We start from the raw sequence: 21,560 nt of genomic DNA on the forward strand, positions 1-21,560 counted from the left end.
GCTCATTAACCAACTCTTTTGGTCTTATTCTTCTCTAAGAGCTTTTGGGGCATTCTCTGTGCTGAACAGTTTAATGGTAGTTTAATTGCTCAGTGTTTCTTCCTACAGAGTTCTTCCAGGCTTACTTTCACTGGAACATAGAGCAGCTGTAAAATTCTTCAGTATGACACTCATGTCTTTGTCTTTTCATCCATGTATATGAAAAGACACAGAATGTCTCCTGAAAAAAAATGTGTCTTCCAAGAACATTTAGAAGTCTAGAAGGACCTTGAGGGAAGTAAGACCACAAGTTGAACAGCATGTGTGTTTCTGTAGGACGAAAAGAAGTGTGGATACCTGAGCACCTGGAGGCTTATGCCTTGAGCATGTCCACACAGCCTAGCTCAGCACTGTAGGAATTTATTCATTCAGATGTAGTAGAATCACCGCAACACAGGGTTAACATGGATGACCACGGATAACCAATTCGTGATCCAGCAGTGTTGTGTCTCTGTATTGCAGCAGTCTGGTTTAGCACAGGCCATGTGAGTCAGAGTGGAGCAAAGCATTGCTCCACTAACCTCTTCTAATCTGAGATTTCTTTTATGTAAAGCAATGGACAATAGTAGGAGAGTGGTTTACACTCTGAAGTTAGGTTATTGTATGGGGTCGATTCAATTTGAGTCACTAGTTTTGTTTTTGTATATAAATAACCATGCTTACTTTGGACAGAGCTTCAAATATTGAGCTATAAACATATGGAGTAAAAGCCATCAATGCAGTTTAATCCTGGTCCATCCAGCCTTGACAGTAGGAGCAGCTTGTGTCCTCTAAAAAGTTAACTTCCACTTACTTGGGTTTACTGCTCCGAATTTCATCAGTGAATTCATATCTTTTTAAACAGAGTACTGTTTCTGATCTATGCTACTTGAATATTAAAATTACATGGCTTTAATTTTTTCCCTAATTCGATATATTATGGGTAGCATAAATGAACAACTATAATGGTGACATTTCCACAACAAAATAAATACTTCAGGGACATTAAATATTGTTTCTGCGGAACTTGGTGTCTTTCTTGGTGACTGTCTTATTATGGAAAACTGCTGACAGTGAAATATGTCCATAAATCTATTCAATGGTATAATTTTATGAGTAAGAAATCTTTCACAATTAGCATAGCAGAACTTTTATGGTAGAAAACCCAAACATGAGGTTGGCCTGACAAGGCTGGACATGCTGATCGGTTGACAATAAAAACCTTAAGAGGTTAAGGGTCTCTGTTAGATCCAGGCTAATGGATGTGGAAGATGAAAAGCTCTATATGTTAGTCATGGAAGAGAAAATCCAATGGAGAGTTTGATGTACTAGCAACATGCCTATAGGAAATATAAATTAAGATATATAGTCATAGTTCTTTGAATTTCTGAACTTTTTAACTTTCTGAATTTCTGTGGTCAAACCATAGGTCTTGTTTATTAATATCCATTAATTTTTCAACCTCCCTGAAGGGAGAATACTCCTGTCTCATCTTGACTAAAGCAGTGGTTGGTCAGAAAATGACAACAAGAATAGTTAGTGTTGTATAAAATCTGTATGAACACAGATTGACAAGATCAGAACTGCCCAATTTAGAAGAGTGGATGAAATAAAAGGCACTGACAGATGCACATTAGTGATTATTGGGACAAAGAATTGCTTTAGAACTGAACATTTCTGTTTATAATTTCTCATACTACATAATTTCTCAACTATAAGCACAAGAAGACAGGCAGGGTACTTCAAAACTGACAAAAGGAAGCATTTTTTTAAAGAAAGTGTTGAAATATGTAGAACTTAATGCAACAAAATAGCAAGCCCAAAAGCTTTGCATAATTTCAGAAATAAAAGTACAAATAGTAATATTAGATAACAGTCCTTTTATATATTTCAAAAAAGGAAGCATAGTTTTGCATTTCAATACATTATCTAATCAAGAACTATTGGAAGCTAGGAAAAAATCATCTTTGGAAGAATAATTGCATAATGATCTTTTGCATGAGAGCTTACAGTTCTTCTGAAACATTTTTCTCTAGTAATGCCAGATGGGAGATTGTGACCAACCTGCAGATCATCCAGTTTTAGTGTTCATCTTCGTACACAAATGTTTAGTTATGCTCACAATGCCTGGAAACTGCTTATGCTGTAAGAATATTCAAGGCCATGGAGTTCAAGTTTACTGAGGGTGACAGGATCTCTGTGACATATTTTGTAGGCAGCTGTGGCAAAGGAGGGAGCTGGTTATATTGTCTGTAGGATCACAGTACAGACAACAGTAAGGATCCTGGGATTTATGCATTAGATGTTTATTTGCCAGAAAATAAGCTAGAAGACTTAAGTTTAATTCTGCTTCCCGTTCAGCATGCTGTTAGACACTGTGGTGAGGGAATTACTGTTTCTTTTGTGTCTGTTTTCAAATCTGCCCAGCTGGGTGACAGTAGTCAGAATTGTGAAAATTAAACATGCAGTTATAAATTTCCATAATTACTAGTTGCAAGTATCATCTGAAAGAAACTTGAGAATGTTTTCTGAGAATGTTGCTTGTCCCACTGCTTCAGTCCCTGAATTGAAAGTCTTTGTTTTCTTCTCCTGATCTGTCATATTCAGAGCCCATAGCTTTTATGTTCTAAATATATCTGTAGCTTTGATTACCTTTGCTACTGCCTTTATTTTCTTCTATGCAGGTTAATTATCTGCTATTGATAACTCTGTTTTTAGGATTGGGGCATTCTCTTTGGCAACACTAGTTCATTTTGTTTGCAGAGTATCTTTTATTGGCTGTAGTGGTAATTCTCTGAATATCTACTTGCTACAGTTGTTTTGGTTTGAATAAGACTTTTTTTACTAAGCATGGTTGGATATTTTAGTTATTCTATGTCAATTCATTCTTCAATAAATAGAACATATCCTGGGACTACTTTTCTATGCATTCAGAAGAACATACAGGTCCCTTTAAAGAATCTTTTGCTATTTTACAATTTGCAAGATATTTCTCTATGGTGATGGTTGGCTTCAGAGAAGTTCCTTTCTTTTTCTGTCTTTAAGGACAGCAAACAGAAAACTAGAATTGAAGCCACGCATGTAATAAAGGGGCTGAAATGTCACCACAACAAAATATACTGCTGTTAGTTGTGTGCAATGAAATGATGTGGACCTGTGGAAAGCAGGTTATGGATTTTCCATATGGCAAATAACACAGTCCCATAACACATCCCTCATTTAAATTATGCAAAAAAATCTGAGCTGTGCGCTAGGCTGTGACTGAAATCTGAATATGACACTTAATGTGCATAGGTCCTTGAAATCTAATTTGACTGTGATATAAAGTGATTACGGTTTCAAAGGGTAATTTTCTCAAAGATAACATGAAAATTTAGTTGACAGGGCTTCTACGACATAAAATCACAGAAGGTTTTCTGGACTTCAGCTGACTTAATATTTTCTAGGTTGTTTGATTACCACGGCCGTGTCCCCCCACCACCTCGTGCAGTGATTCCACTGAAGCGTCCTCGTGTGGCTGTGACAACAACTCGCAGAGGCAAAGGGGTTTTCTCCATGAAAGGAGCATCACGATCCACCTCAAGTGGAGCTTCTTCCTCAGGATCCAAATGTGAGTCACTCTTATCAGTTGGATATTATTGAAAGAATGATCCTAGTAATGTCTGCAAGCAGACAGGTTCCACTGTATAGCTCTGTGGGCAGTCACTTCCTACTCTCAGCCTTTAGCTTGAAAAACTTATTTGATTACCAAAGCTGCCATGCCTTTACTGAAAGTCGAAAAGCACACTGACGTAACTTTTGAAGGAGATCCCTTCAACATTTGACCTATTCCCTTGGCCTCAGAAGAAGCCTGTTTAAACTTTGCTATCATCCTGACTGCTTATGCACCATAAGGTCTTGTGAACAGCTGATAACAGTAAAGCTAATAATCTTGTTGTAGAGAGAGGCACACTGATTTCTTTTGAGAGTTGTATGTGAGCTGGTTGGGGGTGGGCTGAGGGAGGTGGGAAAACTTGGGTTGTGTGTGGTTTTTTTGCCAGATTCCTTTGAGGGTAGAAAGAGGCAAAGTGTCTTTGCCTGTTCTAAAGGGAGTCCAAAACAGGATTGATAACTTGGGGTTATTTAACCCTTCTTTAGTGAGCTGGCCTTAGAAGAGCTGATGAACAATAGGCATTCCCTCCTCCACACTCACCAAGCTCCCCATGGCATAATATGTCCTGGGAACTTCATCTTCCTCTTCATGCATCTTTCAGCACCCACCTGTCTTCCCCTGCCCCTTATGTGGAGTGATACTGTCCTTGGAAGCGTCACTGGAAGAGGAAGAGAAAGATCAGGTAGGGATCAGATGTTAGAAAGAATGAAAGGACTTCAATATGGCACTTGTAGTACCAGACTGGCCAACAAAGTATCATGCAGTCTTATACATAACCATGAAATAAGTGAATTCACGAACAGTACATCTTGCAGCAAGAGGGGTTAATTGTGGCATCAGCATGAGCCAGTTACATACTCTGCTTGAATAACATATCCAAATCTCACACACTAGCATCTAACAAAGAAGACAGACCTCTAGTGAGCCCATTAGGATTCATTCTTGATCCTATTGTATGAACTGATGGTATCAGAGACATTGAAAGAAAACATATAATATGCATGTGACTGAAAGAATGGAAATGTGATAAATAGAACTAAAGGTATACTGAGGAAGAAGGAGCTCAAGTCATTCCTTTGAAAGCATGATGTTCCAAAATAGACTCTGTTGACTGTACAGTTGAATCACACTCAAGTCTCCAGTGAATGAATTGGCTAGATGTCCATTACCAATAATGGGATCTTTGATACCTAGCACACAGGAAGACATTTAAATGTAGGTGTCATATTACGGCACCTCAAGGCCAGGTTGGATGGGGCTCTGAGCAACCAGATCTAGTTGAAGATGTCCCTGCTCCTTGCAGGGGTGTAGGACTAGATTACTTTTAAAAGTTCCTTCCAACCCAAACTATTCCATGATTCTATGATTATGGAGCTCACTCACACCTTAAGAGGAAGTCTGGGAGTAGAAACACTTCCTTTGTTCTCTGGACAATGAACATGACTCTAGACATTTTCATACACATCTTGAAGTAACCCATAGCTACTTTTTATTTTTCTCAGTACTTTAAGTAATGATTTATGATTCCTTATATTAATTTAACAGAAAACATACAGCTCAAGATCTTCACTTTAGTAGATTTAGAATTTAAATGAGTTTTTTAGACTTTTCCTACCCTTGAGACTTTGGGTTTCAGTGAATCAAAGCTTTAGTAAGAATAGTATATACACTTACAAATTCATTCATTTGATCTCCTTTATTCATCCATTACTGTTATCTTTTTCATATGAAAGGCTACTAGTATCAGTGCATCCAATTCACTACTTCCCCTAAAGCATGGTCTAATAAGGATGGGCTTTTTGGACTCACTTTGCCTTGAGAAGACAAATTATTTTCAGATGTTTTTAAGATATATTTCTAATTTTCCAGAACAAGAATAACACCAAAATTCTTCTAGAGAGCTGAGGCCCTTAATATATCCCAGTAGATGTCAAGGAAATCTCTCATGCAGAAATCTGGATTTTCATTATAGTGAATGGGACAGAGCATATTACATTAATATATAGATATCTATTCCTCAGAATAATTGCCAAATTTGCTTTATTATTTATTCTGCATTTCAGAAAATATTTTGCAGTACTGTGTCAGGACTTAAACAATGCATAATGTAGATTGTAGGATTCAACCCTAGTTGGAGTACCCATAGCCACTTGCTATAAGACCTCCAAAACACTGTCTGCATAATACGCCAAATGCTCAGAACTTGTAAATTATTTAATGCAAGTGCAATCAGCAGTGTAGACATCCTAACAGACAGTGTTATGCCCCACTGAAAGTATCCTTCAATGTATTCAGGTGTGATGTGAATTCTAAGAATGTCAGTCTTGGAGCTCCAGGTGACAAGATCATCTTTGGATCCAGCTCTTTAACACTGAAGGGAGAGCTGCAAGATGCATCACCAAAACACGGGCTGACATTTTGACCCCTGTTGGGTTTTCACCCTCAATTCTTTACAATGACAACTGGAACACAACTGCAGAGGCTATTTATGGTGCTGGAGTAAATTGCAGAAAATATTCTTCCTGCACGCAGCACACTTTTAAAAGGAGTCAGACACACAGTATACAGACTTTCATGCTTGATTTCCCCATAGAATTATTTCCCTTTTTGTCAAGTCCAGCCAACCCATCATAAAAGTAGAAACATGATTTTGTTGACTTGGACAGGAATGTAATCAGTTTATTGTAAGACGTTTATCAGAGAAATAACCGAACTGTTCCCTCAGGGGCTTCAAGTTGGAAAGTAGAGAATGTGTGTTTTGCAGCTTCTTTTGCCATTTTCTTGTAAAAGTTGTTTATATTGAATTGTGGGATGAAGCAATTTAATATTTTGTTGCCCCTTACTCTACACTGCTAATCTGAACCCCTTGAACTAATGCACTGTTGAGTCTAATTGCAATTTATTGCTAGTTAAATAAAGGATCTCTTCAATAAGGAGAAACATAGTTTGTGGGAAGGAAGATATTTTGGGTTTTAATGAAATTCAGGACCATAAAATAGCTTAATCACAGGTTCAGAATTCACTGTGTCAAAATGATATTGCCTGTGCTTGAAAGATTTCACCTCCAAACAGCAAAACTCTCATGCAATCACATCCCCAAATAGACGTTTTCAGATTTAAGTAGAAATCTCATAGGCATAACTGTTCTCATAGCTGTTCTCCACACTCAGACTGGATCCAGAAAATGAACCCATATATGTAGTATTAAAGGTCAGAACACAGGGGACCCCTCAGAGAAACTATCAGGAGCAGAGGGACTCGCTTCTGAAAACCGGCAATCCAAAGACAAAAGTTTGTTGTGGCACACAACCAAGATGTTATAAAAACATAACATCAAAAATGCCTTGCTCATTGATGAGTACATCTGCAAAAATAATGTCTGCCAGTGCAGTAAATCCTTTTTCTACCAAAAAGTGGCAATATGTGTTCTAAATTTACTTCCAAAGCACAAAATAAATTAGGAGTATTTAATATTTTTCCTGAGTCTATAATTTTTCAAGGATCAGTTGACAATATTTTGTTTTCTTTTTAACTCCAAAGACTAGAAAAAAAAATAAATCAACCTTTCCACATTATCATAAGTAACTTACAAAATGAAATATGTTGGAGTGGAAACTACACACAGTAGTTCTTCATGTTAATTGTATGAAACAGCAGATGCAGCTTGCTATTTGGAAGTGGGAAAAACTCGCTTTTTCTGACAATATAGAAACTGAAGCTCCTAGAGTAGGCACTTTCATTTCACACATCTGAAAACAGGAGGAAAACACTAATCAAATTTTTTATACTCTGTGTACTTGAGATTAAGGAGCAGACATTTAAGATGTTACAATATGTACTGAATTATGCCTTTAAATTAATTCATTTTGACTTACATAGTTTATATTTAGCTTCATCAGCTAACTCATTTTTCAGTGAAATCTAAAGTAATACAATATGATATAATATTTTGTATTAAACGTGAAGAGCTTAGATTAAAATACGTGACATTTCTTTCCAAAGAAATCTGAATCATGCTTTCTGGATGAATCAATTTGTAGTTATGGCAAAAAATTGTTTCACAAATATAGCTGTAATTCAACAGTAACACTTTCATTTCTAAAAATGTGATTGACCTCAATTTTAATCTCTTATTTTGAGCTGGATGCAGTTTGTCTCCTTCGGTGCTAGATGCTTCAGTGAGAGATGCATTCTAGAAGGCCCTTGTATTCCTGGCAGAGGGCTGGAAAGGGTCACTGAGTCTAATTCCTTACTGTTGCAGGTAGCTACATCATCTAATCCTTTAAGCACCATCTTAAAGCTAATTAGGGTTTAGTTTTTGTCTGTCTCTGTTTCTTCTAATTTCCAACTAAAATTTGTTTCTCATTTGTTCATATCCACTTGTTGTGCCAACACTATCTTAGCTTAACAGTTTTACTTCCTTTTACCTTCTTTTGTCTCAGGCAAACAAGCACGACTTTTCTTTCATACCACAGGCTTTCCATTCTTATAGCCATCTTCATGGCCCTTCTCACAAACCTGCTAGAATCCACTCGCTCAACCTGTACACATTATTCCAGATAAGCTCTCACCAGATCCTTGCACAATGACGTTGTACTTCCCCATCTTTAGCAATACATCATTTGATGCATCCTAGCACTGCATTTTCTTTCTCATGGCTGCATTACAGTGATAGCCTATTGTCAACCTGAGATTACAAGTATACTCTGCCACTGTCTTTTTCCACTGATGACCTTTGATGTTAAGAGTAGTTCTGCTGTTAGTCAATCAAGTGTAGGTCTTTTTTCAGTGCAATTACATTTCATCTTTTTTCTAATGTAGCATTCCTTAGAATCACCTGACTCCTTCTTCCATTCCAGTTCATTCTAAATAGATGATACTTTCCAATTTCATGTCATCAGCAAATTTCACTTGTTTATTTACTTTTTTTTTGCATCAAAGTTGTTTAAGATATTTAGCCATTTTGGTTCCAGTGCTTGAGGAATTTCATTAGTAATTTCTTTCCCTTTCAATACATGCATTTCTCTCACCTGCTGGCCTTTGCTTATCTGCTAATAGGAAAAAAAAAAAAAAAAAGCAAAAGCAGTAAGCTACTTTATTTTCCTATTCTATTACTCAAAAGCAGACGAACAGATATTTTGGACACATGCAGGTCTAGTTTTTTCATGGTTATCAACTGCTTTGTTTCTTGCCTGAGATATATATTTTTTTAAATCATGATGTTTAAAAGGAGAATTTATATACTCAAAGCAGGACATCTGACATACAGTATTTACAGTCCTTAGATTTTGTCTTTGTCAAAACACTGTGCTTAAAAAGCCTAAAGTTCTTCCCAAGCTCTATACCACAGAATCATAGAATCACAGAATGGTTGAGGTTGGAAGAGACCCCTATAGCTCATCTGGTCCAACTGCTCTGCTCAAGCAGGGTCACCTACAGCAAGTTTCTCAGGACTATGTCTGGACAGCTTTTGAATATATCCAAGGATGCAGACCCCACAGCTCCCCTGGAGTGCCTATGCAAATATTTGACTACTCACACAGGGAAAAAAAAAAAAAGGGGAAGAGAAAAAAAACCCTTTTTCTTGTGTTCATCTGGAATTTCACATGCTTTAACATGTGCCAGTGGTCTTCAGTGTGTTACTGGGCACTACTGAGAAGAGTCCAGGTTTATCTGCTTCATTCCCTTTTGTACTGGGGAGCCCAGAACTGGACACAGTGCTCCAGATGTGTCCTCACAAATGCTGAGTAGAGAAAGATAATCTCCCTGAGCCTGCTGGCAACACTCGTCCTAGTGTACCCCAGGACATTGATGGCCTTTCTCGTCACAAGGGTATATTGCTGGCTCGACCCTACATATGTGCCTGTTTCCTTACCAAGCTCAGAAATGCAAATGTTTTCTGCTTTTCTTTTTAGACTAGGAACAAATACCATTAGGTCATTGCAGCGTTGCTTCTGACTTTTGATCTTTTAGCCTTGGCAAGCCTGCTGTTTGCCAGTCAAGGGAACACCTCTAACACAACATCTTGGTCACACAGGATGTGTTGCCAGCTGGTTTAATGCAGGTTGCTGCAGACACTTAGCATTCCTCATTGGACAGATTCACACCATTTCACCCTGGAATCTGTGCCGCCTTGTTACTGCAGCATGGACCAGCCACTGCCCTGGGGAAGAAGTAACCTTCTAAATATGCAGTTGTCAGAATCTTAAGGTTTTGTTACAGATCTGGAGGATTGGACAGTGACCCGTTATTGTTCTAAGAACACTTTAATGCCTTGATCTAAAAATATACAGAATAATTCCTTCAAATACTGTATAGCATATAAGAGTCTAGCACAAAGGTTACTTTCAAGGTTTGTTCTCTAAGTCCTACCATTAATTCCAGATCAGAGGTTTCAACCTATGAAAGTGCCAGATATGCAATTTCTCAATATAAGCACGATTAAACAAGTTTGTTGCCACATATAGTAACCACATACAGCAACTTACTGCCTTTAGCTGACTTGTTATAACTATAATGCACATGACCCAAACTCTAACATTGATTTCATTTCAATCTCCGCAAATGTGCTCCAAGTTTGCAGTAAGGCTGATTTTGAAGCAAGCACATGCTCATTTACTACCACTGAGGCAGGCAGTATCTTACCCATATACCCATGAGACATCATGATACATGCCTAGAGTCAATGAATGGGACTGCTGTGGCAAGATGCAGCCAGGTGATGCTTTGGACAGAAAGGGAACATGTCATTCTCCATGGCAGAAGATCCCTTTTCCCAGGCTTGCTAAGGGACCTCCCATTGCTCTGGATGCACACACCAAAGTCAATGCGCATCCTCCTTCTGCAACAGTAAGGATGGATGGGTGAGATTGCTCAGTGCTCTTCCATTGCCAGTCCCTCACAGTTTAAGGTGAGGGACAGTGAAGGTCCATTTCTTCCTACAAGAGCTGTGACAGCTGTGTTACCTACTCTTGAGCTTTATAAATGGCTTTATTCTCCCATGCTAGCACATGGTTCCCATTTTTTCCTCTTTGCCTGTTCAGCATGATATCCTAGCACAGACAGGGCAAGTGGGTTTGTTTGGACTATCTTCTGAGCATACAAACATGTCCTGATAATGCCATAATAATGAGATCATTCATGAATGCTTCAATGCTGTTTCTTCTGCAACCAGAACACCTCCAAAGCAGTTACTCCTCCTTACGTTAGATAATGGGAATGCAATAATGAACATAAATGAAGAGTAATGCAGTGCAACAAAGATTTGGAAACTTCAGCTCTTAATTTATAGGTGTTGCCTCCATGTCCCTGGATATGATCATAAAAAGAAATATTTTCACATGCTATCCGTAGCTGGAAAAAGTACACGAAAGTACCAGACCTGAAAGCTTTTGAAGCAATAATACTTAACACCTATTGCAATTAAGTTGTTGACTTGATTGCAAATGGAACATAACATTGCATTCCTGGCTGTCCTAGCATTTACATTACCATTCACTCTTGCTGAAAAATATCGGCTGCTAGTATGAGGGATCTTTTTATTATTGTTGTTATTATTACAAAATACTCCAGCAAAATAGCATTCCAAGACTGTGAACTCTCTGTCATATTTGAATCATTCTTTCACTCTAAGCTGTTTTTCAGTAAACGTTATTTGGATTTTCTAAGAATGTCCTTGAGATGTTTTGCCTGAAATGCCTATTACAGAGCAATATTCCTCACATAACCTCTTGCCGTTAGGGCTTAGAATCCTGTGATTTCCCAGGATTCAGTATTTTTAACCAACAATCTTCATTTTAAAAGTTAAATGTCTATAGATACTGATAGAAATGAGAGAGTAGACTTTGTATTACAGAGGAAAGAAAAAAAAGAACATGTTTTGTTTCCGGGGGGCTGCAAATATAGTTTATTTCATGTTTTGCATCTTTGCTCTCTTTCCACAGTGAAATCAGATGAGTTGCAAACAATCAAGAAGGAATTAACCCAAATCAAAACAAAAATTGACTCCTTGCTAGGGAGACTGGAAAAGATTGAAAAGCAGCAAAAAGCTGAAGCAGGTAGGTAAAAGCAATTTGTAGTCAAATGAATTAAATCAGAACCTAGTTATCAGTCAAGCAGACAGACTAGAGACAACAGAAGACTTGAAGAAATTTTGCTACATAATGGAGGCCTGAAGCAAGGTAAATTAACTCTCAGGTAGAACTATTGGGAGGATAAATTAATACTCTTCACAAAGCATGCAACATAATTTCAAGAATTGTTTTCTGTGGTGTAGTAGGAAAAAAAATATTAACTAGATGTTCTGGAAACAAAACATCACTAAAAAATTGACTGGACAGAATTAAGTTAGAGGTTGTTGACCTTGGGAATGCTTGTGCTACCCACATTAAGAATTATTAGACGGTCTATAATAGGAATTATTACCTGGGCAATAGGCAATAGTCACAAGTTGCAGCAAGGGAAATTCCTATTTAATATAAGGAAAAGAAATGCAACTAGGCAATACATCAGATTTCCCAGAGGCTGTAGTAGTTCCATCCTTGGAGACGTTACAAACTCATTGGGCCAAGGCCCAATGGACCTGGACTAAACTTTGTGTTTGGCCCTGCTTTGAAGAGGGATTCAACTTGGCACATCCAGAGATCCCTTCTGATCTAAGCTGTTATCTGAAACTGTGGCATCTCTGTAGAACCAACTGCACCTTTTGTTCAGCTTTTCTCTGGCTTGAAATGTTTTGTTTTAAAGCAAACCTTGGGCATGACAAAATCCAACAATACTTTTTAATTTAATCAAGATCTTTATTTTTATCATTGCAGTGATCATTTTATTAGCTGCATGATCTTACCTGGCAGCACTTTAAAACCATGCTGAGCAGTTACAAGAGATTTATAAGGCTGCATTTTCATCACGGTATATATAGAAAATAATTTCAATTCTTGCCACTGTCTATGTTATTTCCTTGACTATTTCCTTATAAATCACATGGTATATCTCTGTGTAGAAGCTGCATACTAGCGAGCTGATTTTTATGAGAGCCAGCAGGAAAATGGAAGTCTTATCTCATTAAAAATCTCTGATGAAAACTTCTTATGTATTTTATGCAAAATATGTGAAAGAAATTCTGCCTTAGAATCCCGCAGCTGCCTGGGTATCTGGGCACTCAGATTTGTGTCCCTTGCCTAACTCAAATCAGTGACATGAAGCCAAAAAGACGAAACAGGCCACGTAAAGGGAGTTCTATCAAGACTGTCTAACATACTGGTGGGAATTAGCAGTTGAGGTTCACAAACCTGACGGAGGCAAAATATATATTTAGATCTGGATCCCTCCTGTTCCCAAGTGCCTGCTCTATTTGCTGATCTGTTGTGGGGGTACCTCTCTGAACCCAGAAGTTTCCCACTGGCTTTCAGAAATAACTCTAATGAACGTCTTCCTAGGGCAGAACACTACAGAAAAATATTATGTGGTTAAAAAGTTTTTTTTTAAAAAAAAAAAAGAAAAGAGAAACAGCTCTTTAAAACCTTTTATTTACAGTCATTTTCTAAGTTGACAGACAAGGACCAGTCCCTCAGCTGTTATAATTTACCCCACAAAATAAGCTGAGTGGTTTTTTTCAAGTCTAAGGTAAACCATTAGTACAGAGTGTGACTATCTCTTTCAGGAGAACCATACACAATATGTATTCATTGTATTCTATTTGTACTTTATGCAAGTTAGATAAAAGTTGGTATAATCCATTAAGATGTAATTGCAAGGCACTCCATTGAATCAGTTGTGTACTGAAATGCTCTGAGATGGCGCATCTCTACTTCAGAGAGCTTTTATATAAAATCCATTACTATGCAAAACAACCTAAGGCACTGTACTTTGATATCCAATTTTTGCTTTTGATAAAGAACTGTAGTGAACTCATTTAAATAGAAATCAGCTCAAAGAGGAAAACATTGATTTGTATTGAATCATACCATTATGCCTTTTGAAGACAAGCAATGAATAATATCCTCAGAGATTAAAAACTGGTTTCAAATTGTTGACGTTTTAAAACATCAGGTGCAGAACCTGTCCCCCATATTCCTTACCTCTCATCAGAGGGTGTGAGGGAAAAAACACCTCGGAGATATCATGAAACCTAGATCCTCATTTAAGTCTCCTGATCTGATGAAGAGGGTTATGCAGCCTGGGTGATTGGTCTGCAGATGATTGCTTCCTCAGCTAAAAGATTTATGCAAGATAAAGCGACATCAGTAGCCAAACTATTTCATTTATAGTGTCAGATGTGAGATGATTTTGTTCCTTCTCCATGGTTTGGCAATATTGTTTCTTACTTTCCTCTGCCAGAAGATGTGGCCTCACTGGGACAGTGATCAGAGAGAGGATCTCTCTCTCATTTACACAAAACAAAAATCAAGCCACTATCTTGACCTTTTGGTTTTTTTTAAGTTTGCATCACTCTCATTAAGAATATTTAACTAATAATCTTAAAAGCTATACACCTGTAGGAATGTGATAGGTTAGACAAATTGAACAAGCTCAGTACATACATTTGTTGCTGCTCTAGAGTTGTGTGAAAACTCTCCTTACAGTAACAGCTGATGTTGTCTTTTACTATTATTAACCTCTGACAACTCCAATAGGGAGAATATAGATAAGAGGATTTCCTGTATATTGCAAAATTGCAGGAATAACTTCTTTGGTTGTAAAAATCTGAATCAGGATGCCAGGGATAAGAAGCTGTTCTAATGTGAAAAAAAAAAATGTTAGAGGAGAATATTCTTCCTGTAATATTAGATATGGGTGCTGAAAGGTAGGATCCTAAGTTTAGCTTCTCAGAAGAGCCCAAAAGAGTTAGATACTGAATTGGCATTTCAGACTCCTCTAAAGACCCCCATCTATGTTGTCCTTCAGACAATTAGGTAAGTGATCTAATTTTTTAGCATCTGTATCATAAAATTTTTCCCATTTAGAATAGAATAGAATACAATACAATACTTTGAGTCAGAACGGATGTTTAAAGGCCATCTAGTCACACACCCCTGCAGTAAGCAGGGACATCTTCAGCCAGATCAGGTTGCTCAGAGCCCCATCCAAGCCGGCCTTGAATCTTTCCAGGGATGGGGCATCCACCACCGCTCTGGGCAGCCTGTGCTAGTGTTCCACCACCATCATTGTAAAAAATTTTTTCATGTCTAGTCTGAATCCCTCTATTTTAAAACCATTACTCCTCATCCTATTGTAACAGGCCCTCCTAAAGAGTTTCTCCTTGTCTTTCCTGTAAGCCCACTTTAGGTATTCAAAGGCTGCTGTAAGGTCTCCCCAGAGCCTTCTCTTCTCCAGGCTGAACAGCCCCAACAGCCCCAACTCTCTCAGCCTGTCATCACAGGAGAGGTGCTCCAGTCCTTTGATCATCTTTGTGGCCCTACTCTAGACTGTGGACTCTCCAACAGGTCCACGTCCTTCTTATGTTGGGGGCTCCATAGCTGGATGCAATACTCCAGGTGGGGTCTCATGACAGCAGAGTAGAGGAGCAGAATCACCTCCCTCATCGTGATGGCCATGCTTCTGTTGATGCAGTCCAGGATGTGGTCAGCTTTCTGGGCTGCAAGCGCACATTGTCAGCTCACATTAAGCTTCTTGTCCACCATCACTCCCAAATCCTTCTCCTCGGGGCTGGTCTCGATCCATTCTCCGCCCAGCCTATATTTGTGCCTGGGATTGCCCTGACCCATGTGCAGGACCTTGCACTTGGCCTGGTTGAACTTCATGAGGTTTGCTTGGGCCCACTTCTCCAGCCTGTCAAGGTCCCTCTGGATGGCATCCCTTCCCTCCAGCGTGTCGACAGCACCACACAGCTTGGTGTCATTGGCGAACTTGCTGAGGGTGCACTCTATCCCACTGTCCATGTCGCCGACAAACATGTTAAACAGGGCTGGTCCCAATACTGACCCCTGAGGAATGCCATTCGTCACCAGTCTCCACTTGGACATCGAGTCACTGACCACAACTCTTTGAGTGCGGACATCCAGCCAACTCAATTGTCAATTCCTTATCCACCAACTCACCCATCCATCAAAGCCATGCCTCTCCAGTTTAGAGACAAGGATGTCCTGCAGGACAGTGTGAAATGTTTTGCACAGGTCCAGGTAGATGATATCAGTTGCTCGTCCTTTGTCCACTGATGCTGTAACCCCATCATAGAAGGCCACAAAATTGGTCAGGCACAATTTGCCCTTAGTGAAGCCGTGTTGGCTGTCACCGATCACCTTCTTATATTCCATGTGCCTTAGCATGGTGTCCAGGAGAATCGGCTCCATGAACTTGCCAGGCACAGAGGGGAGACTGACTGGCCTGTAGTTCCCCGGGTCTTCATTATTTCCCTTTTTAAAAATAAGGGTTATGTTACCTCTTTTCCAGTCAGTGGGAACGTCACCAGACTGCCACGACTTCTCAAATATAATGGATGGTGGCTTGGCAACTTCATCCATCAGTTCCCTCAGGACCCACTGATATATTTCATCAGGTCCCATGGACTTGTGCATCTTCAGGTTCCTTAGATAGTCTTGAATCTGCTCTTTTGCTACAGTGGGCAAAAATGTTGATCTATTAAGTCCAGAATTTAAATTTATATGTATTAAGTCCATAATTTCAGAAACCCTTTTTGAAAGCCTTGACCAAAGTTGATTCAGTTGTCACTGCCACAGCTGTGTTAATCTCAGAAGTGATTTGAGGCAGAAAGTAGTGGAGCAGGACATAATTTTCATAGCTGGTTGAATCCACATTTCCTTGCACAGTAAGACAAATAACACAATGGCTTACAGCTAGCATGGTATTGTGTGGAGCACTTTAACAACAGACTATGAGCCTCCATGGGCTGAAGCTTCTACTAATATGTGAGACTACAGTACAGTTGAGGTAGTTATCTGAAATGACTTTTTATTCTTTAAGTTCAAGAATCGTTCTGAAGAAACTATGTAGGTAATGGAGAAAAGTTTAACTGTTGTTTGTCTTCAGCAGATGAATTTGAAAATGAGGGACTAGAGACTAAAAAAGACTGAAGAGATGAAAGTAAGCTGCAAAATAAATGTGCTGAGTTAGAAGGAAAAACAAATGTCTTAGTTATGATACATAAAAGTACAAGGAGATTTGGATATCATATGCAGCTGGTAATAATTTATAGTAAAATAATAATATATTCACAGAGCTGTAAAATATAGAGCTTCACAGCCAATCTGCAGATTCATTGGCTGTCCAGCAAGTGCGATGATGCACTACTAGTGTTACAGAACTGTCAACCCAACAAAGAAAGAAATAGTTTTGCTCTAGAAATTTGATCATTGACGGGTATTGTCAGCCTCAGACTGAAAAGACATTGGTATTCCAGCTACATGCAACCAATTCTCTGGCCCTTGTTCACTTTGAGTACATGAAGCTTTTCATCTAACCTCCTGATGCACGTAGGAATAAGACTCTGATCCCTCCAGCCACTCTTCTGGCCAATCTGTCATTCCTCCCTCGATCCTCCTCTGGATTTAAGCTGGCTGAATGAAATTCCTCAGCATATCCAGGAGTCTCGCAATACATAATCACAGCAATGCAGCTCTCTGTGCTAAGCCAACCGGAACAGATTCTCTGGGCCTCCATGGAAATGGTCTTTCTTTTCATCGCTTTGCAGAAGTTATAGGAAGCCTATATTTGGGTAATCGGAGGGGGGCATTTTCCAGTTACCTCAGCACATTACACCAACGGGAAGAAACTGTTACTTTACTCCATTAAAAATATGTTCAGCTGTCTAGAAGGATTTGTTGATTATCTGTATGGTTGTTGAGACATATTCACAGCAAATTTATACAAATCCTTGCTCACTTATTGGCAATTAAGAGCCTTCCACTTCTCAGAGCATAGAGATTTATGTATTCTCATTGGCTGCAGATAAATAAATACATAGTGACTATGCCAATTTGATTGCCAAGGCAAAGCAAAGTCCAGAAAATCAAAAAGCTGGATTCACTGGTAAATCAAGCCTTCATCCACTGCATGAGATATATTAGCCTGTACTATGGTTGATTTATGCATTAATTTTTGCAAAAAAAAAAAAAAGTTTTTTATCATATTTGCCTGGTAGATATTAACACATCAATTTTTACAAAGCTATCACATTTGGAGATCGGAAGCTTAGTTTTCTTCCTCAGAGCACTTTTCTTTGCCACCAATAGGGAAGATTACTGAATCTCTATAGAGTATGTTTTCCTTACAGAAGCTCAAAAGAAACAAATGGAAGATAATGCAGATTTGATTCAAGAGGAATGCATATCAGAGAATGCAGATAACTCTACAGAAGAGCCAATTGAAGGAGGGCCAGATGCAGATGGGGATGGAGAAGATATGACTGATGGGATAGAGGAGGATTTTGATGAGGATGGCAGCAATGAGCTGGTAAGGAATAAGCATGCCATGTATGTCTATACAGTTGGTACAACTAACTACAGAGAAACAACAATCTGGGTTGACAAAATAAGCTCACAGCAGCACTGTGATATTCCGTAACTAGTGTTTAGTCCTACATTGTTCATACACTGTAGTGTCAATTAAGCATAGAGTCCTCTGAGAAGAAACAAGAAAAATATATTTTACTACACTTGGTGATTTTAGAAAGGAAGTGAAATGTACTTTAAATTGGCTTAGAGTTGTTAATTTACATTTACTGAAATGTAGATGAGAAAGGAAAACATGGTGTGCTTTTTTTTTTTTTAAACTGGAACATTTCAAAATTGAATTAGATTCTAGAATAGAGAACTTTCTCATTATTAAACATATGCTCCCCCATAATCCCCAGTCCCTGCCTTCCATGTGTATCTTCTAAATGCTGCATTGGCAGCTACAGATTTTTTTGATTGAAGGATTTTTCCTTAGGAAATGTTTGCCTAAGAAATGTTTGGGTTTCCAGCCTGAGCCTGCACCTGTCATGAAATGCCCATGATGTTGTTAAACTTCTAAGTTCTTCTAGAGAAACATTAAAAAATATTTTGAAAGTCAGATTTATACTTTTTAATTAATTCCTGATAGAACGGATCAGTCACATTGTTTAAGACTGTATAATACTCTCCCTCTCTTCCCAGCTTTCATATTCTTCTGCTTTGAGCAGAAATCACTTCTGTTGCTCAGTGTCACTGTCTGTGCTTGCTTTTTAACACACATTTAATCAAGTGTGCACTGCAAAAATCATTCAGTGAAGCCAACAGAAGGAAGTTAGCAATGAGCACAGCTGAACCAACACCAAGTCTGGAGTAACAGGGCATGTGAATAACCAGCATTTTGTACTGCTTACTGTAAACACAATTTAAACCTACTGCTAATTTGAGGGTTTGTGTCCCTTTAGCCAGCAAAAGGCCGTCTTGAATTTATAAATCCTGAATAGCATTATGCCTAGGAGAAGCTACTACAACATGAATCCTCTCATCTTTTAACATGCAATGTAGAATAGATTATATTATCACTTTTTCTCAAAGAAACAGGTTCCCCTGTACAGATATGACAGATGTCTGTAAGAAGTTGCCACTCTGAATTTGTAGGAAGTTGAAATCTTGTGATGAATAAATAGTTGTAAATCTAATATCCCACCATGGCTAATACCAGATCAGCTGAAGTGATATTAGCAATAGGGGTGACCACAGTTTAATATGACTGGTGGGTTTGCACTGATTAGGTGTCAGACCCCCTACTGCAGGCAACAAACTGAGGAAGTTAACATACAGTATATTAGCCTCTGATTGTTCAGTGCTGTCATTTCACCCGGTGGGTATGACACATTTAGCATAAATCTACACTATATGAAGAAGCATGATGTAGAAGAATTTTTTTCATCTAGCAAAGGCCGAAGCAGGAAAGTTTCTAAAAAGCAAGCAGCACAGGAAGACTTCACTAGCAGTGAAAGTCTGGAATCAGCACAGCCACATTTGCACACTGCTGCTTCCAAGCTAAAAAGCCTTCCCAAGACTTACGTTATGGAATTAGTCGACATTCTGCATGTTGCAGACACAACTCCAAAGACAGCTGAGAGGTCTGAGCCACACATCTAAGTCATGGAGGGGAACCAGATCCATTTTCTCTGCCTGCCGTTACTGAGCCCCTTGAGTGCCGGGAGGAGGTGGCTCCATGCACGTGGAGAGTGACATCCTCTGCCTTACACCCTAGCACTCATGAATGACATTCCCCCAACCCCGACATGGTGGTGGCAAGAAAAGACCAAGAAAGAACATTTACGTGCATCGCCTCAGTCAGGTGTAGTCCACCCCAATGCCAGGGAAGTGAAGCCAGTCAGCCTCGTGCCTTCCACCTTCCCAAATGCTGAGACCTTCTAGACGAGAAACTGGCAGTATTGTAGAATTTAAAACTCAGAAACAAGATTACCACTGATATAAAATATTTGTGCCTTTCATCTTCCCTTGCCATTTCCTCAAGATTTGGAAGAGGCCACTTCACCTTAGTTTTCCTCCCTTTTACAATGGGATAATAACACTTTATTTCTTTTGCAAAGCCTAGGGAGATCAGCAGATGAAAAACTACTATGGATGGGATAAAGGATTGCTTTACAAAGGATTACTTCCAAGAAATCTCAGGCAATGGGTGTTTCCCACAGAAAGGCAACTGTAAATTGAACTGTGCATCTTTCTTTTGCAGTTTTTACCCAAACACTCAGTAGTATTGGCCAGTACTATTATAATATGAAGCTGGTAGTTTATGATGCATATTGTAATTCAGTATGTTTTTCACTTACGCTTACATGTATTTATGTAGATGTAATGGCCAATTCCTATTAGTGGTTTTACATTCCACTCCAATCACTGAAAGTGAGTAAGAATACTATCAAATATATGTGTGGGGACAAACCTTTTAGCAGGGCCTGTAGCAATAGTATAAGGGGTAATGGTTTTACACTAAAAGAGAGTAGATTTAGACTGGGCATAAGGAAAAATTTTTTTACAATGATGGTTGGTGGAACACTGGCACAGGTTGCCCAGAGAGGTGGTAGATGCCCCATGCCTGGAAGCATTCAAGGCCAGGTTGGATGGGGCTCTGAGCAACCTGATCTAGTTGGAGATGTCCCTGCTCCCTGCAGGGGGGTTGGACTAGATGACCTTTAAAGGTCCCTTTCAACCCAAACTATGCTATGATTCTATCATGTAGTGAATACCCTAGTAGGAGTACTTGGGATTTCAGTCTGTTTCTACCCATTCTGTGCCCTGCTATATGGCATTACCCTCTGTTTTGTGAAGGGTAAAGTAGTAAAGATAAGCTTGTTATAAAAAAAAAAGAAGTCCTAACAGATGTTGTTCTCCTGGTCTATGAAAACTAAGTTATTTAGTAAAAAGAGCTGAATAATAGCAAATTTGTTATTTTGAAACAGAGCTGGTTACAACTCATTTGAGGAAAAAAAAAAGATTTTTTAAGCATGAAAAGTGTTAAATGTGAAACAATTGGGACAAACTTTCTATGTGTAAAAACATAACCTTGGACTCAGAAAAAGAAATGCCTCCGAAGGGCATTTTTTATTGAAATCTATAATCTTGTCCAAATACATAGCAAAAAGAATTTAGGAGGATGATGGAAAAAAATCTTTTCTTTCATCACTAAAAGCAGCAGAGCAAATATAAAAACATTTGAAATGGGCATAGCTAATGTTCTGAAGTCAGTTCAGCAGCAAAAATTGGTTGTGAGTCCACAGTTTGAAAAATATTATTAGAGAGAGAGAGAAATATAACTCAAATTTAGATCTTAACTTCTTTTGCAGTGCTTCATATTTAGCTGTAAATCTCCTGCTAAGCCACTTGCCAATAACCTGCTGCAGGACTCTTCTTGCTGAGTACGATACTGTTGTCTCCTTTTTGTTTCCCCT

The 21,560-nt window shown here is 38.7% G+C and overlaps 1 protein-coding gene across 4 annotated transcripts in view; it reads left to right on the plus strand.

Annotated features, from left to right (window-relative positions):
* The window catches only part of RALYL (RALY RNA binding protein like), a 405,974-nt gene that overhangs the window by 370,906 nt on the left and 13,508 nt on the right, over positions 1-21,560 (plus strand). For 3 of the 4 annotated variants that reach the window (XM_086742442.1, XM_086742443.1, XM_086742446.1), the window contains 4 exons: positions 3,465-3,628; positions 4,272-4,352; positions 11,614-11,727; positions 17,922-18,100. In XM_086742442.1, coding sequence (XP_086598568.1) covers positions 3,465-3,628; positions 4,272-4,352; positions 11,614-11,727; positions 17,922-18,100 — 538 coding nt within the window. The remainder of the gene's footprint in view (positions 1-3,464; positions 3,629-4,271; positions 4,353-11,613; positions 11,728-17,921; positions 18,101-21,560) is intronic. The other variant, XM_086742444.1, reaches the window with a different exon arrangement.

This window comes from Chlamydotis macqueenii, chromosome 2 (assembly GCF_036417535.1).
Source record: "Chlamydotis macqueenii isolate bChlMac1 chromosome 2, bChlMac1.mat, whole genome shotgun sequence".
NCBI classification, from domain to species: domain Eukaryota; kingdom Metazoa; phylum Chordata; class Aves; order Otidiformes; family Otididae; genus Chlamydotis; species Chlamydotis macqueenii.